This window comes from Copadichromis virginalis, linkage group LG16, assembly GCF_057382275.1.
Source record: "Copadichromis virginalis isolate Kocher_CV1m ecotype Utaka linkage group LG16, C_Virginalis_male_GT1.1, whole genome shotgun sequence".
NCBI classification, from domain to species: domain Eukaryota; kingdom Metazoa; phylum Chordata; class Actinopteri; order Cichliformes; family Cichlidae; genus Copadichromis; species Copadichromis virginalis.
Genome location: NC_140633.1, coordinates 4,757,698 through 4,774,803, shown reverse-complemented (window position 1 = coordinate 4,774,803; position 17,106 = coordinate 4,757,698). Strand labels below are relative to the sequence as shown.

Genomic DNA, 17,106 nt, shown 5'->3' with positions numbered 1-17,106 from the left:
GGTCAACACACCTGAATCACATGATTAGTTCGTTACCAGGCCTCTGGAGAACTTCAGGACATGTTGAAGAGCTAATTTAGCCATTTAAATCAGCTGTGTTGGTTCAAGGACACATCTAAAACCTCCAGGGACACCGGCCTGGAATTGCCCACCCCTGTCTTAGCCAGAGGTTGTTTGTTTTCCCTGATGTATAAATCCTGGCATTCCTCCTGGCACGTAACAGCGTACACTATGTTACTCTGTTTGTGTCGGGGGACCCGATCCTTGGGGTGGACCAATTTTTGGCAAAACTCTTCTCCCACTGAAAACGTTACCTCCAGATGAACAGAATCAGCTTTTTGGGATTTCCTTAGCTGGATGATCAAGGATGCATTAAGATATAATGCAATAAAGATTGCTTCTTTTACTTTAAAGTTTTTTAAGATGATTAATATTTAGTGCATAATCTTTAACCCACTCTATCTCTTTGCGATGTTACTGTCATTTTAACTTGTATTTCTCCAACACAAAATTTGAGAATTAAGCCAAAATGTATCCTGCAGAGAGAGTTGCTTCTGAAGGACATCTATATTTTTTACAAAAAAAACTAACAACAAAAAATAACAGGAGAGGATAAAACCTGAGCTTTCAGCCCACTTTCCACAGTGATTTGGGAATTTCTACTGGAATTTTACCCAAACTTTGTGTTGACTGTCTTGTTAATCTACAGGGAGGAGAATATGAGTTCAGAGTAAAAGCTGTAAATGCTGCTGGACCCAGCCGACCCTCTGCCACCATTGGACCCATGGTCATCAAGGATCAGACATGTGAGCAACAGCCTCTTCAGCCAATGACAGGCTACTCATATTCCACTCTATTTGACCAGCACGTTTGTTTTTTCAGTCAAATATTCATAGGGGCTGTTTCACGAACATCTGTGTGTGCCTGAGAATGTTGCATTCAGTTAACTTTATGATGGTGATTAACAAACAGTTTGTTTTGTCGATCATAACAAACGGATCATCTCTCTGCAGGTCCGCCCACTATTGAACTACGTGAGGCTATGGAGGGAGAGGAGGGCTGTGACATCAGCATTGTCGCAAAAGTTAGCGGCTGTCCGTTCCCCAGCCTCGTTTGGCACAAAGCCAGTCTGGACAAACCTGAGGAGAAGTCTGCCATTCAGTATGACCAACACATCAACAAACTAGTAACCCAGGATAAGTGCACCCTTCTAATACAGCAAGCCAGCAGGCATGACAGCTCACTCTACAGCCTGACCGCCACTAATAGTCTGGGCACTGTTTGCAAGGGCATCAAGCTCTCAGTGTTTGGTAAGAAATTCAACCTAAAGATGTTACATGTGTCTTTTCAACTCTTAAAAAATATTTGGATTTTATTTCTCAACAAAGCTGAATCACAGCAAACCATATTTCTCATCAGATAATTTAATTTAAAGGCAACAGCAGTACAAGTTTCATTACCAGACGCTTGGCCTGGCAGAGCGCTGTGTCACCTTCAAATCAACAGCGCTATGCCCGACTCAAAGCCTTTGCAGTATCCAAAGTTCTTTGTCTAAAAAAGTTTGTAATGTTCAATTAAAAACAGCAATCTTCAGAGAGAATGAGAATGTCATTTTGTCCACTTGTATTTTGAAACAGAGACTCAGTTTATTCAAATTGTGTGATGTTCTCAAATCAAGGTTAAAAGTCTCGTAGCAGTTTAATTATCAGGTGATAGCAGGTTTGATCACTGGTTGAAGTGATTTCCAGGTCTCTTCAGATATACATATATGACTCAGCCTCCCTCCCTATGTAGGGCCTCCCGGTCCCCCAGTCGGACCAGTCAAGTTCACGGAGGTGTTTGCAGAAAGAATAGGCCTCGCCTGGAACCCTCCCATCGATGACGGTGGATCTAAGATCACCAACTACGTGGTTGAGAAGCGTGAGGAGAACAGGAAATCGTGGGTCCATGTCTCCAATGATCCCAAAGAGTGTACCTATGTGGTAACCCGGCTGACCGAGAACCATGAGTATGAGTTCAGAGTCATGGCTCAAAACAAGTTTGGAGTAGGCCCACCACTGGTCAGTGATCCAGAGAAGGCCAGAAATCTCTTCAGTGAGTTTAGACCATCACGTCTTCACCCTCATTACACAAATGAGGACAAATAACTTGTATTACACTTTGTTAATATTATCTATTACATGTTAAATTATTTATTTACGGTCCACTTACTGCATAACTTACCGTCATCATTTTCTAATATTAAAAAAACTACTGTCAGTTCTATGGTTTTATATATCAGGATATATTAAAAAAAGAAATTGGCCTTTAACAGGCCAAACATAGACAATATTACATATTACACTGTGTCACTAACACCCACAGCTCTAGAGGATTCTGATCTGTCTGTCTGGTAATTCATAGACAAATGATGTATTGATTATGGGTGGATCGTGGATAACAGCCCTGTCCTCTTGCAGCTGTCCCCGGTCAGTGTGAGAAGCCCACTGTGACCGAAGTCTGTCTGGAGTCAATGACTGTCAACTGGGAAGAACCCAAGTACGATGGCGGGTCCCCCGTCACTGGCTACATCATCGAGAAGAAGGAGACCACTGCCAAGCGCTGGATCCGTGTCAACCGTGAGCCCATTAGGGCACTGCCACTGGGCAACAACTGGGATGTCACTGGGCTACTGGAAGGGGCCCTATACCAGTTCAGGGTCATTGCTGTCAATGCTGCTGGCTGTGGACTGCCCAGTATACCTTCTGACCCCATACTCTGCAGAGACCCCATCAGTAAGACAGAAGTTATTATTGTGTTAAAGCATGTTAGCAGCAACATTGCAACAGAGATTAGATCCTGTTAAATAATTCTCGAGCAAAACTAAAATAAATGATCCCAAATGAAATGTCAAACTCCAGACAGCAAATTGTGTTGGTGCTGAAACATGTTTTACCATTGTGTATGCTTCTAATCACATTTGTGATTTAGCAGAAACTGGAGCTTTACAGTATTTCAATTTGTGCATGCAGAGCCTCCTGGACCGCCCACTCCAAAGGTAACAGACTGGACAAAGTCTACAGTTGAGCTCGAGTGGATACCGCCTCTGGTGGACGGAGGGTCAAAAGTCACAGGCTACATTGTGGAGTTCAAGGAGGTGAACAAGGAGGAAGAGGAGAAGAAAGCTCAGAGGAGGCTACTCCTGAGTGTAGCTGAAGAGGAGAAGGAAACAGAAACTGAAGAGGCCTGGGAGAAGGTAAAAAGAGAAACAGATTGTGACCAGGTGTTCGGCGGGGTTATAAAAGAAATCGAAAAATGACAACGCCACCTAGGGGAATTTCACCCCCAGGAAATATACATTTAAGAAAAATAGATAAAAGGAATAAAAAGAGGCCGCACAGATTCGAGGATGCACACCGAGGCAGGTTGGCTCCAATATTAATACAGTTTTATTTACGGTTAAAATAAATAAAATATTAGAAAGCAAAAGGTAGCGTCGTTGTTGACAGTATCCTCAAGTTAAAAATAAAACAATCATGGAACTTGGACTTACCAGCAGCCGTGGACCCAAAAGAAAATCACACAAAAAGAAAATCACTACAGCCCACCCGGTGCTGTGCAAAAGAAAGTGTGAAAACGACCCCCCACCTGAGGTCCCAGGGCCACTGGCACGTCCTCCGTCCACTGAAATACAACACAGAGCAATACGTTAAAAGAATAAAAGGACACTGAGCGTCAGGCTCGCTACAGATCATAAAAACTAAAACCAACTGTGATTACTTTAATAAAAGACACACACACACACACACCAAACTGGAAGGCTTGCGCCCCACGAGTCAAACTACAACTCGTGCTGGTGGTAATTGTCCAGGTTCAAAATAAAATGGGCAGCAAAACACAGCTGATTTCCCACTTACTACTACTTACTTCCGAAAAGAAAACCTAATTTCTGCCGTTCAATAGGCTTCTGAACAAATGTAAACTTTTTAACATTATGCAAAATTGCAAAACGCTCAGCTGTGTCTCTAATAAAACCTCTGTAATTTGCTCTGCTTCAGTTCAGCAGCATCAGGTAATGTTCATTTATTGATTAATAGTTTTCTTCCTTCTTTTTTGATCTACTGCAGAATATTTTTGTAAAATCGTTTTTCTGTTTTAGCCTCAGCTACGTTGACACAAAGGCATCTGCTGTGATGCTCACACCTTAGATAAAGTCTCGAAAGTGTCAGCTTCCTTTTTATGGTTATAAAAATATGTAAATGTACTTGATCTATGATCTGAATTATACTATTGACTGAGTGTCTGAGGCTAACAGTTACACAGTCATACCAAGACTCTGTCCTGATAGTTTCCACTTTCTCTTTTGTATCAGAGATACTGAGACAATATTCAGGATAAATAACCATGAAAACAATTTATTCAGTTTAGAGGTTTACACATCACATCATTATAATCACAGAGCCCGTTTCACTTGAATCGTCCACTTGATGGCGCAGTAGAGCAAATGAAGCATCACAATGCTTCGAACCATGAGTCGACCGGTTGGATGGAAGCTTCAGTTCATCTCACCATCACTACCTGTAGCTGTCATATGATCTACTCGCTTGCTGATCAATCCGTCGCGGTGTGCCAGCATTTACTGCTGCTTTGCGCCAAACGCACGGGAGGAACGATCCAGAAAAACACCGGCTTAGCTTTATACGGGCTGACGGCACCCTGCAATCAATATGCAGGAGGGTTCCCAATTAACCTAGTTGCGCAGGAGAGAGCGAGGGCGGTAGAGCGAGAGAGAAAGAGGAAAAGACTAACATAAGACACCAATGCATTAAATCTATGAAGAGATAGAGCACTATGGTTGTAATGATGCAGTAAAATAATGTAATCTGTGTATATATGTAAATGGTAAATGGCCTGCATTTGTATAGCGCTTTTCTAGTCCATAGGACCCCAAAGCGCTTTACACTACATTCAGTCATTCACCCATTCATTCACACACTGGCGATGGCAGCTACATGTAGCCACAGCTGCCCTGGGGCGCACTGACAGAGGCGAGGCTGCCGGACACAGGCGCCACCGGGCCCTCTGACCACCACCAGTAGGCAAACATGGGGTTAGTATCTTGCCCAAGGATATTTGGCATGCAGCCAGGATGCAGCCTGGGATCGAACCACTACAGCCACCCACATCTTTACTTTACAGAGTGACATCAGTTGCTCTGAACTCATCTTTAATGTTGTAATGTTGACTTCAGGATTTGAGACATCTCCACAAAGCCAATGAAGATCCAGTATGTAGTGTTTTTAACATGATTAAATGAACGTTAATTTGCATTTCGCCTCTGCCCAGGCAAAGGACACTGAGATCAGAGGAACTAAATTTGTGGTGGCTGGCCTTAAGGAAGGTGGTCTGTACCGCTTCAGAGTCCGAGCTGTGAATGCTGCTGGAGTAGGAGACCCTGGATTAGTGTCTGAGCTAATTGAGGTCAAAGACAGAACAAGTAAGATACAGATCCAACTTTAACATCTGGCAAAGCAATATTTTTTGTTAATAACACAAACGTAAAAATTGTCCCCGTCTCGTGCAGTTCCTCCTGAGATGGATCTTGACGCCTCAGTGAAGGAGAAAATCGTAGTCCATGCCGGTGGCACCATCCGCATTATCGCCTACGTGTCCGGCAAACCTGCCCCACAGATCACTTGGTGCCGGGATGACAGTGAGGTGCCCAAAGAGGCCGTGGTGGAGACGACAGGCATCTCTAATTCACTGGTCATTAAGAACTGCAGACGCCAACACCAGGGCATTTATACACTAAGTGCAAAGAACGAGGGCGGAGAGAGGAAGAAGGCGGTCATTGTTGAGGTCCTGGGTGGGTAATCACATTCACCTCAAACAATTTGAACATGCTGATGCATAAAGAGCTGTCCCATCCACTTTCTTAACCGCGTATCCAAGTAGAATATGGAAGCTTTATGTGCAGAGTCTGACTCCGTCCTTATCTCTACAGACGTTCCTGGACCAGTTGGTCTTCCCTTCGCTGGAGAGAACCTGACCAATGACTCCTGCAAGCTGACCTGGTACTCCCCTGAGGATGATGGCGGCTCAGCCATTACCAACTATATTATTGAGAAGAGAGAGTCAGACCGCATGGGTTGGACCTCTGTATCTTACACAGTGACAAGAAACAATGCTGTAGTACAAGGACTCATCGATGGCAAGGGCTACTTCTTCAGGATTGCAGCTGAGAACATCATAGGCATGGGACCTTTCGTTGAGACCGACAAGATGGTTCTCATCAAAGATCCCATCTGTAAGTCCAACATGTAGTAACCTGAAAGGAAAAGAGTCCCTTATTTAACATTTTAGTTGTAACTTCTTTACAATTTTAAGGGTAATCACCAAACTAGAAAAAACATAATAGGAGTTATTACTGAATTGTTATATACAAAGTTTTTTCTTAAATCCTCATTTCAAAGTTGCAACTATTAGGCATGAAATCTAGAAGACGCTGATTTTATGTCGTTTTAAAAATTAATTAATTCATCAATTAATTATTACAAATTTGTTTTAAATCTATGGAAGCGCAAAAATAGTTTTTCAATTATATACTTTCAATAATTTGAATGTTAATTATAACCTAGAAGTAAATCTTTTTTACAAGTCAACTCCTCACAATTTGTGCAGAATATCTACAGGAAAACAACAACAACCGCTCGTGAGGCACGAAACCCTTTGACAGTCATTTGGGTAGAACAAAAAAAAACTGCTGTCACTCTGTGTTTGTATCTTCTGCAGCTGTCCCAGAGCGTCCTGAGGATCTAATCATCACAGCTATTACCAAAGACTCCATCTCCGTCACCTGGAGACCACCCAAATATGATGGTGGTGCAGATGTGACCAGCTATGTCCTTGAGTCCCGAATGATAGGCCATGACAGCTTTGTGAGAGTAGGCGGAGAGGACAAGCTGATGGACAGACGGTTCACACTAACTGGGCTGAAGGAAGGCTCAAGCCATGAGTTCAGAGTCTCAGCTGTCAACCAGGTGGGACAAGGCAAACCATCTTTTGCCACCAAACCTGTGCAGTGCAAGGATGAACTTGGTAAGTGACACAACATGACAACATTAATTTTATCATAAAAACTAGTGACTCACCAATGTGAAAACCAAGGATGGTAACTATGATTCAACATTGCTTATGAGGTATAACAGTTGTTTCAGCAAGTTGGTTTTGGGATGTAATTCGAGGTTTGTCAGTGTTTTGCCATGTAATGGCATAAAGAGATGTTTTAATGCTTCAGTTGTCAGCAAAGGCCAGAGCTTGTATGTTTTTATTCAGCCGTTCTATTCTGATAATGGAGATAACTTGAGTTTTCCTGGTCTCACGGATAAACTGATTCGATTCTGATTGTCAAAGATCACGGTTACCTTAATCTCACTAAACATACTTTTGGCCAATATGTTATTTGCTAATTATGAGAAAATTTAATACAAATATCTAAATGGCAGAGTCTCACCGTAGTGTGTGTGGAAGTCTTGTGTTAACCCTGCTTCTCCAAATAATGTGAAAAGACAAAATTATGACATTTTATATTCAAAAGGTCATATTCATGTGTAAAAATACATTTTTAGGTCAGGTTCTTCTAGGTCGTATTTGAGCAAATGAAGGGAAGTCCAAATATGGTTAGATACTGAACTGATGACATTCACTCATTTTTGAACCCCACCTTCATGTGTACAGATTGTGGGGTTTAAGCTACAGTATGTGTGAACATTCCTGTTGCCTATGTTTGTTCATACAGAATAACTGTAAATATATTTTTATTTTAAGTTATTTTTAAAGGCTTCAATGCATCTGTTGTATGATTTTCAACACACATGGACTGGAACTTGATCTTCGTGGTTGTTGTGGAAATACAATAAACAGGATTAAATAATTTGATATGAAGTAAGAAAATGTGACAAAATGTGCCATTATAACTGTTGTAGGTGTGGAAATGGTCTTTTAAATCAGAGAAAATGATCTAGGGGAAGATTTTCAGCTGATATAATAACTAGCTTAACTGTTACCCCTGCAGAGCCACCGACTCTGGACCTGGACTTCAGGGAAAAGCTCATGGTAAAGGTGGGAGACACCTGCATGCTGTCGGGACGCTACAGTGGCAAACCGGCCCCTGCTATCACCTGGGCAAAGAATGATGAGGACCTGAAGGCAGATGAGGAAATCAGCCTCCACAGCACCACCCACCACCTCAGCCTCAACATCAGCAAGGCCAAGAGAGAACACAGCGGCCGCTATTGTGTCAGCGTGGAGAATGCTGCTGGCACTCGCTCGGGAATCTGCACCATCACTGTGGTCGGTGAGTCACAGCAAAGAGCTAATGACCTGACCAGCTGTGGAACTAACACAACACAAAAGTAGCATTGATCCGAACCAACACCTAACACCAGAAATGAAGGATATGTTAATGGATGTATCGAGATGAGTGATCAGCTGCTTGTACATGACTCAAAATCAAATCAGAGGTTTAAAAACTAAAATTCAGAAAAGGCACTTAAAACAGTGCCTCTGTCTGTCTGAGCAACCCGTTCTCACTCCCAAAGCGTAACATTTTACGCTAGGTGACAAATCATCACCATATTACGTTTTCGGCTACCCACCACGTTCCTAAATGACGACCTCGGAAAAAGAGGAAATATGAGAACCGTCTGGACTGAACCTACACATGTTCGCTCTTTTTCTTCAAATCGCTTAGAAACAGGCTATTTAACATCATTAAAGTCCTGGTTAAGGTCAGGAATAAGGTTATGGTCAGGGCTAGGGATAAGGTTAGGTTTAGGGCTGGAATACAGGGCTGGAACGTCTATTACCGCGGGAGCGTCATTGCACTGGATTCCAGCCATAACCCGCCGCGTACCATAAGAACGCCGAAGGTCTCCTTTCGCGTTCCTCAGGAACGCCGCGGGACGTGACAAAACGTCGACATGTTACGCCTCGGGAGTGAGAACGCTCTGGTCTGAGCATTTAAGACCGAATGGCCACGTGTAGTCTGGAAAAAGTCAAGATTTTTTAGACTACTTGGATACACAACACATCAAAATCAGACAGAAAATTAGAGTAGTAAGTATACTGGAGCTGCAATATGGACCATAAGAGAGATTTATGGTATATTATCAGGAAAAATGAGTGACAGATCCACATATGAGGGGCCTGAAAGGCTCTCTCTTTTTAAATACTATAGGAAACAAAAATAAGCAATCTGAGGGTGACGTACTGTTTGGGTAATGTGCAACATATTCAAGATAAGAAGAGGCCTGGTTTTTTCGAGAACTTGTATATAAGGAGGAAAGTTTTTTATTTGATTCTGGGGTTAACAGGGAGCCACTGATGAGAAGCTAATATGAGAACATTATAGCCTCTTTTTCTAGTTTTCTTTTCTCGTTTCTTTTGCTGCATTATTTTGGATCAAGCGAAGGCTTTTGGGGGAACTTAGAACAACCTGATAACTACAGTAACTGAGCCTAGAAGTAAAAAAGGCTTGAACTTGTTTTTTAGAATTACTCTGAAACAGAATGTTTCTATACTGCAGAAATACTAATGCTTTAGACTTTAGATATTTTCCTTTACTTAGCATGTTGAACAAGTAACTGTTTAAATGTGTAATAAATGTTACATTTGAGTATCCCAGTATTATAACCTTTTATAAGCCAAGGCGTGAAAATAAATGAAGATTTTCATGTTGCTGATCGCTGTAAATTATTTTCCTGTCAGACCGTCCTCAGCCACCAGAGGGACCCGTAGAGTTCAACGAAGTCTACAGGAATTACATGGTAATCACCTGGAAGCCGCCTCTGGATGACGGAGGCTGTGCTGTCTCCAACTACATCATTGAGAAGAGAGATACCAACAGAGACCTATGGATGCCTGTCACCTCATCCTGTACCAGAACCACCTGCAGAGTGAGTAGAGATATTTTAAGCACAGAAAATGTTGGAAACAGTGACGAGAAGTGCAAATCTGGGCCAGACTTTTAGTATGCACCTTATATGTAAGAAGATCCTGTGAAAATCTTTGATAAAAAAGTTTGTTTGAAATGCCTGAATTTTTACCATTCTGTTTTTTATTCTTTTGTTATCAAGACAATAGTACAAAGGCTTTGATTACTAATATCCTTTCAGGTGCCAAAGCTAATCGAGGGCCGGGAGTACATCATTCGTATAATGGCTCAAAACATCTATGGCATCAGTGACCCTCTTCTGTCTACAGAGACTAAAGCTAGAGACATTTTCAGTAAGTGATATTCACAGAGAACGACACACAAAGCCAGCAAGCAATCCGCTTTTGTGTTTATAAAGTAAAAACAGCATGTAATTGCATTTCATTGTGTCTATTACAGAGACACCAGATGCTCCCAAGCAGCCTCTGGTGAAGGAAGTTTACCATGACTCTGCCCTAATCAGCTGGGAGCCACCTGCTGATGGAGGGAAACCAATCACAGGCTACATTGTGGAGAGGAAGGAGACCATGGCCAACAGGTTCATAAATACATATAACACTAATAATTTAGGGCCCAGGCAATGTTTGTAGGCTTTTCTTCTAATTGCTTTTTCGTGTACTTACACAGCCATGACTGGCATGTCAAAGTACACAATCCAGACTTGTAACACGCTTATGAATTATTAACAGCACATTTCAGCTAGTTGTTAAAGTTATTTGTTTTAGTTGCTGATAATGTAACTACTGCTCTGTGAGTGTGTAATGTTTTACCACTGGTCTTGTGTGGTGGGCACCAGTCTGTGGGAGCTATGTCAAACTCTTTCTTCCAGTGTGTGTGTGGCCTCACAAACTCTGATGCCACAGTCAGCCCAATGCCTAATAAATCAAACTTTTTTAGAAAACTGAGATTAAACCTGTTGCAACACAGCAGTGTGGTAGTTAGCTCTGTCACCCCAGAGCAAGAAGGACCCAGGTTTGAGTTTATTTGCCTGCCTTGTCTTTCTATGTGGAGTTTGCATGTTCTCATGCAAACCATGTGTTGTTGTTTTTTTCTGAGTACTCTGGCTTCCTTTATTCCTCAAGTTAAAAAAATTTATGTTATTTATATTTATATAAATGCATTCTTACAAACAAATTGTTAGACTTCATCTGAATTTTCATTTCATTCCATTCGATTTCAGCGTTTTCAGTGGGAGAAACTCATCCAAGAAGTCACGTTGATGAGCAAGGAAATATTTCTCCAACTGAAAACGCATCGTCAAGATGAACAAAATCAACTTCAAGACATCAGCCTTTATGTTTCTCTTCTCAGGTGGGTTCGCTGCAACACAGAAAGAATCCATCCTAAGGTGGAGTATTGGGTGACCGACCTCCTGAAAGGCTGCGAGTATGAGTTCAGGGTCAGTGCTGAGAATGAAGTGGGAGCTGGAGACCCAAGCCCACCATCTAAACCGGTCTTTGCCAAAGATCCCATTGGTGAGTTGTTCTCTTACAATTACACTCCATGTTATTATTAGTGGATGTAAATGCAGCACAAGAATATTCCTTCTTCTTTTCCCTAGTGAAACCTAGTCCGCCAGTGAATCTAAAGGCTATCGACTTTACCAAAGAGTCAGTTACCCTGTCATGGGAGCCACCCACCGACACTGGCAGAGGAAAAATCTTTGGATACTTGCTGGAGTTCCAGGCAGCTGGAAAGGAGGAATGGCTCAAGGTGAGGAAGTTACCTTGAGCCATTGAGGCGAGAGATATAACATGTAGACCACCCCTACAACTACATTTAACCTTTTAATTTCTTCATTTCAATTCTAATGTTCTTTCTTTCTTTCTTTCTTTTTTATTTCACTGAATTTTGTCAATTTGGACAACAGGTGAACCAGACTCCAGACTCCTGCAAAGAAACCAAGTTTAAGGTTATCAACTTGGAAGATGGTGTTTTGTACCGCTTCAGAGTCATGGCTGTCAACGCTGCTGGGGAGTCCAACCCAGCCAACCTTACTGAGCCGATTAGAGTACAGGACAGACTTGGTGAGTTGTTATTTCAGTATCATAGAATGCTACATAATGCTACATATGTGTGTTGAGGTACTATAGTGTTTGTAGTCATTAATTCTCTCACTTCCTTCTTCTACATCTTTCAGAGCCTCCAGAGTTGATTCTGGATGCCGGAATGACCCGAGAAATTAAAGCCATGGCTGGCACTCATATTGCTCTGATAGCCGGCATCAAAGGTGTCCCATTTCCCACTGTCACCTGGAAGAAGAATGACGCAGAAGTTCCCACTCGGGCAGATATCGAAACCAACCAGACAGGCACCAAGCTGGAGATGAGGTTCTGCCATCGTGGTGACTGTGGAGATTACACCCTAACTGTGGAGAATCCAGCAGGAACCAAGACTGTCACCTGCACTGTGCTAGTTCTTGGTAAGTACGGAATTATTTGTAGAATTGGATTATTAACTAAAATTCAGTGGTGGTTTGAAGGGACACATCTGGAGCTGAATCGTCTGTGTGGTTTTTAATTTTGAAAAAGTGACTGTGATTAAGCACATTTTATTTTTGTGAGCCATCACCCCTGTGATACAAAGTCAGTTTCATTTTTGTGTCTTCCCCTAATGAAGGATCAGACTTTAGTGATGTTCTTTGTATGTTTCTTCAGACAAACCTGGTCCTGTACAGCACCTCCGTGTGTCTGATGTCAGGAGTGACTCTGCCTACCTGTCCTGGAAAGATCCAGAGGATAATGGTGGTACTCGCATCACTAACTTTGTGGTAGAGAAGAAAGACACAGCTTCCACTCAGTGGGTCCCTGTCTGCTCTACATCAAAGAAACGCAGTATGATGTTGAAGCACCTGATGGAGGGCACGTCCTACTCGTTTAGAGTTGCCGCTGAAAACCAGTTCGGCCGCAGCGAATATGTCGAGACACCAAAGGCCATCAAGGCAATGAACCCACTCTGTGAGTAACAACACAGTGACTATTTATCCTTCAAATTCATCTATATTATTTTGGTGTTGGAAAATTCCACAGATGCTTGTTTAATCATCCAAAATCTTACCTGGCGTAGGGTTTTCTGGCGATGCTATTCCCAGATTATGAACAGAATCAACTTTCTGGGATACTAAAAATAAATTTCCTTAAGCACCAAAGAAAACTGTGTTGCACAAAGAGTGAGTAGTTGAAGCCTGAATCGCTCTCATTTTGCTTTCATCCCTCCAGTCCCTCCTGGTCCTCCCAAAGACCTGCATCATGTTGATGTGGACAAGACTGAGGTATGGTTAGCATGGAACTGGCCTGATCGCAATGGAGGAAGTGAAATCATAGGCTTTCTGGTTGAGTACCAGGAAGAGGGAGAGAAAGAGTGGTATGAATGGAAAACTGTCAGCATCCCTGAGAGTCATGTGACTGGTCTGGAGGAAGGAAAAACCTACCGCTTCAGAGTGAGGGCTGAGAATGCCATTGGCCTCAGCAGACCTGATACCACAGTGCCTATCCTCTGCCAGGAGAAACTAGGTAGGGCAGAAGACAGTATTTGCATGACCCCTATTGGATTTCACATATAACTAATAGCATGAAATTAGTGTTCCAGTTGTTTGTTTTCACCTGAAATTAGATATTTACTTAATAGTGTAGGAATTGTGGTGCAGATGTGTGTTCCATGATAGTGTCTCGAGTGAGTACTTAGAATTAGAGGAGGCAGATGATCTTAATGAAAAAAAGAAACTGTTGATAAGGCTGGTAAACTGGTAAAGTTTGAATAATTTAACTTTGTTTCATATTTGTTTCATATGAGTCTAATAATGTGAGGTGACCTCTTTTTGCACAGTGCCCCCAATTGTTGAAGTTGATGTTAAACTCACTGAAGGCATCATTGTGAAGGCCGGGACTACCATCAGACTGCCAGCTATAATGAGAGGAATCCCTGTCCCAACTGCCAAGTGGTCCATCGAAGGAGAGGAGATCACCAGCCAGGGCAACATTAAGATTGACACTGATAATTTCTCCACTATTCTCAGCATTAATGAGTGCACCAGAAACCACACTGGAACCTACCTGCTCACTGTGTCCAACCCAGCAGGAACCAAGACGGTGGCCTTAAATGTCACTGTACTCGATGTTCCAGCTGCTCCGATTGGACCTGTCAACATATTGGAGGTCATGCCAGATTCCATGACAATTGAATGGCGTCCTCCTAAAGATGATGGTGGGAGCCCTATAACCAATTACATTGTGGAGAAAAGAGAGTCCAACAAAGAGACATGGGGAGGTGTGAGTTCTGGTAGTCTTGCAACGCAGCTCCGGATCGCTCGCCTTCAGAAAGGAGTAGAATATGTAGTCCGCATTCGTGCTGAGAACAAGATGGGCATTGGTGCTCCTCTGGAGAGCAAGCCCACTGTTGCTGAGCACTCATTCATGCCCCCTAGTGCACCTGGTAAGCCACAATCCTATGATACCTCAGAGGATGCTGTTACACTTGGCTGGACTATGCCCCTAACTGATGGTGGCAGTCAGATCACTGGCTACATCATTGAGCGCAGACACAAGGGAGGAAAGTGGATCCGTGTCAACAAGACACCTTGCAAGGACCTGAGGTACCGAGTCCTGGGCCTCTACGAGGGCAGCGAGTATGAGTTCAGAGTGTTTGCTGAAAATATTGCTGGATTTAGTGGCCCCTCCCCAGTCTCCGACCCCTGCAAGCCCTGCAGGCCCATCACTGTCCCGAGTCCCCCTGTCAATCCTAAAGTTAAAGATTACAGCAGGGCCACTGCTGACCTGGTGTGGACCAAACCTACCAAAGATGGAGGCAGCCCAATCCTTGGTTACACTGTGGAGATGAAGAAAACTAGCGCTGAAGAATGGAAAAAAGTCAACCTGGATGACTTGATCAAGCAGTGTGCCTACAGGGTGAAGGGTCTGGAAGAGGGTGTGACCTATAGATTCAGAGTCTTTGCTTCAAACATGATTGGAGACGGGGAGCCAAGAGAAATCCCAGAATCAGTCACTGCTCAGGATATTCTTATACCTCCAGAGATTGAGATGGAGGCCACTTGTCGAGATTGTGTTACTGTGCGTGTTGGACACAACATCAACATCATTGGTTACATCAAGGCTCGCCCTGATCCTGAAGTTTTTTGGTCAAAAGAAGAGACTATTCTAGAGAACAGCAAACGTGTTACCATCCTGCAGAATCTTCCTTTAGTCCACCTAAAGATCAAGGAAGCTACAAGGAATGACCATGGCAAATATATTCTGAAAGCTTCAAATGAAGGTGGTGAGGCTTCCCGCACAATCACAGTTAATGTTCTAGACCGACCCAGCCACTGCCAGAATCTGAATGTGACCTATGTCACTAAGGGCTCATGCATGATCAACTGGGAGAGCCCTAAGGACAATGGTGGATCCGAGATCACCAACTACATTGTGGAGTGCAGAGAGCCTAGTATTAGCATGTGGTCTATGATCTCTTCCCACTGCACTAATCGTAAGATCAAGGCAAAGCTGATGGAAGGCCATGAGTACCTGTTCCGTGTCTGTGCTGAGAACAAAATAGGACCAGGACCCTCCGTGGAGATCAAAACTCCTACATTGGCCATGGACCCTATTGACAAGCCCGGCGAGCCTGAGAACTTCAGAGCAATTGACATTGGTAAGAACTATGTCAATTTGAGGTGGCGGAAGCCTGACTATGATGGTGGAAGCCCCCATCTCTCCTACAACCTGGAGTGTAAAACTAAAGATGCGGAGGAGTGGGAAAAACTCAACACCACTACTCTCACAGACACCTTCTTTTTGGCTGATAAATGTGTGGAAAATCAGACGTACACCTTCAGGTAGGTTACTTCATTTCTAATTTGTAATTACTGATTGTTTTGTTGGGTGTTTATCTGATCAGAAATTGTGTTCTGTAAGGGTTATCCAGCTATCTACCTTTATTTACCTTTATTTTTACAATTTGTTATCCAGAGTGCAGACTGTCAGTGAAGGAGGTGAGAGTGCCTGGGTAAAACTTGCAGATATTCTGGTGAGGGAGGAGATCCAGAAGCCTGTCATTGACCTGAAGTTGGCTGGAACACTGACAGTAAAAGCTGGAGAGTCAGTCAGGATGGAGGCTGCTCTGAGAGGAAAGCCCCAGCCTGAGGTTAAATGGATGAAAGATAAGGCTACTGGAGACAATCCCAGAATAAGCTATGAAACTGGCCCAGACTACTCAAAATTTCTGATGACTAAGTCCAAGCGTAGTGACACAGGAAAATACATTATCACTGCCACCAACTCGGGTGGGACTTTCACAGCATATGCCAATGTTAATGTCCTGGACGTTCCCGGCCCAGTGAGAGACCTGAGGATTACTGGCATTGGAGCTGACAAGTGCAGAGTGGTTTGGGATGCTCCAGAGGATGATGGAGGTTGTGAGGTGGACAGCTACATTCTAGAGAAATGTGAAACCAGGAGGATGGTTTGGTCCACATATTCAGCCTCTGTGGTCACACCATACTGCAACGTCACTCGTTTGGTGGAGGGCAATGAATACATATTCAGAGTGCGGGCAGAAAACAAGATGGGAACTGGCCCTGCCATGGACAGTAAGCCTATAACTGTCAAGACTCAGTTCAACAAACCTGGACCCCCTGATGCCCCTGAAGTCACCAAGGTAAATTTTTGTATACTCTCTACTCGGTTTTATTTCAAATTGTGTCTCGTGGAAAACATTTCAACATCTTCAAGCTTTTATAACATAGTAATTAACATAGCTATAATAATTGGTTGTGATTAAAGGTGAGCAAAGATGAGATGACTGTGGTCTGGGCTCCTCCTGAGAATGATGGAGGAAAGTCAATCACTGGCTACATCCTTGAAAGGAAGGAGAAGAGGGCAGTGCGCTGGGTGCCCTGCACTAAGAGCCCAATCTCTGAGAGACGCATGAAAGTAACCAACCTGATTCCAAACCATGAGTACCAGTTCAGAGTGAGAGCTGAGAATGATGTCGGTCTGGGAGATCCCAGTAAACCCTGCAGACCAGTTGCAGCCAAAGATCCTATTGGTGAGTTTGCTGTCACAACTTTACTATTAAGAAGTTCAAGTGGGGGGGTTGTTTTGTTTTGTTTTTTTGTGGTAGAGCTGAAGAACATGTAA

The 17,106-nt window shown here is 43.1% G+C and overlaps 1 protein-coding gene across 3 annotated transcripts in view; it reads left to right on the top strand.

Annotated features, from left to right (window-relative positions):
• LOC146690116 (titin-like) overlaps positions 1-17,106 on the top strand; it is a 218,377-nt gene that overhangs the window by 142,655 nt on the left and 58,616 nt on the right. For all 3 annotated transcript variants that reach the window (XM_085434978.1, XM_085434981.1, XM_085434979.1), the window contains 22 exons: positions 710-806; positions 1,014-1,310; positions 1,795-2,094; positions 2,460-2,774; positions 3,012-3,235; positions 5,326-5,476; positions 5,564-5,845; positions 5,984-6,286; positions 6,772-7,077; positions 8,054-8,335; positions 9,748-9,935; positions 10,155-10,266; positions 10,373-10,511; positions 11,285-11,448; positions 11,535-11,686; positions 11,844-12,000; positions 12,114-12,395; positions 12,631-12,930; positions 13,192-13,485; positions 13,799-15,803; positions 15,937-16,624; positions 16,750-17,014. In XM_085434978.1, the coding sequence (XP_085291104.1) occupies positions 710-806; positions 1,014-1,310; positions 1,795-2,094; positions 2,460-2,774; positions 3,012-3,235; positions 5,326-5,476; positions 5,564-5,845; positions 5,984-6,286; positions 6,772-7,077; positions 8,054-8,335; positions 9,748-9,935; positions 10,155-10,266; positions 10,373-10,511; positions 11,285-11,448; positions 11,535-11,686; positions 11,844-12,000; positions 12,114-12,395; positions 12,631-12,930; positions 13,192-13,485; positions 13,799-15,803; positions 15,937-16,624; positions 16,750-17,014 (7,303 nt within the window). The remainder of the gene's footprint in view (positions 1-709; positions 807-1,013; positions 1,311-1,794; positions 2,095-2,459; positions 2,775-3,011; positions 3,236-5,325; positions 5,477-5,563; positions 5,846-5,983; positions 6,287-6,771; positions 7,078-8,053; positions 8,336-9,747; positions 9,936-10,154; positions 10,267-10,372; positions 10,512-11,284; positions 11,449-11,534; positions 11,687-11,843; positions 12,001-12,113; positions 12,396-12,630; positions 12,931-13,191; positions 13,486-13,798; positions 15,804-15,936; positions 16,625-16,749; positions 17,015-17,106) is intronic.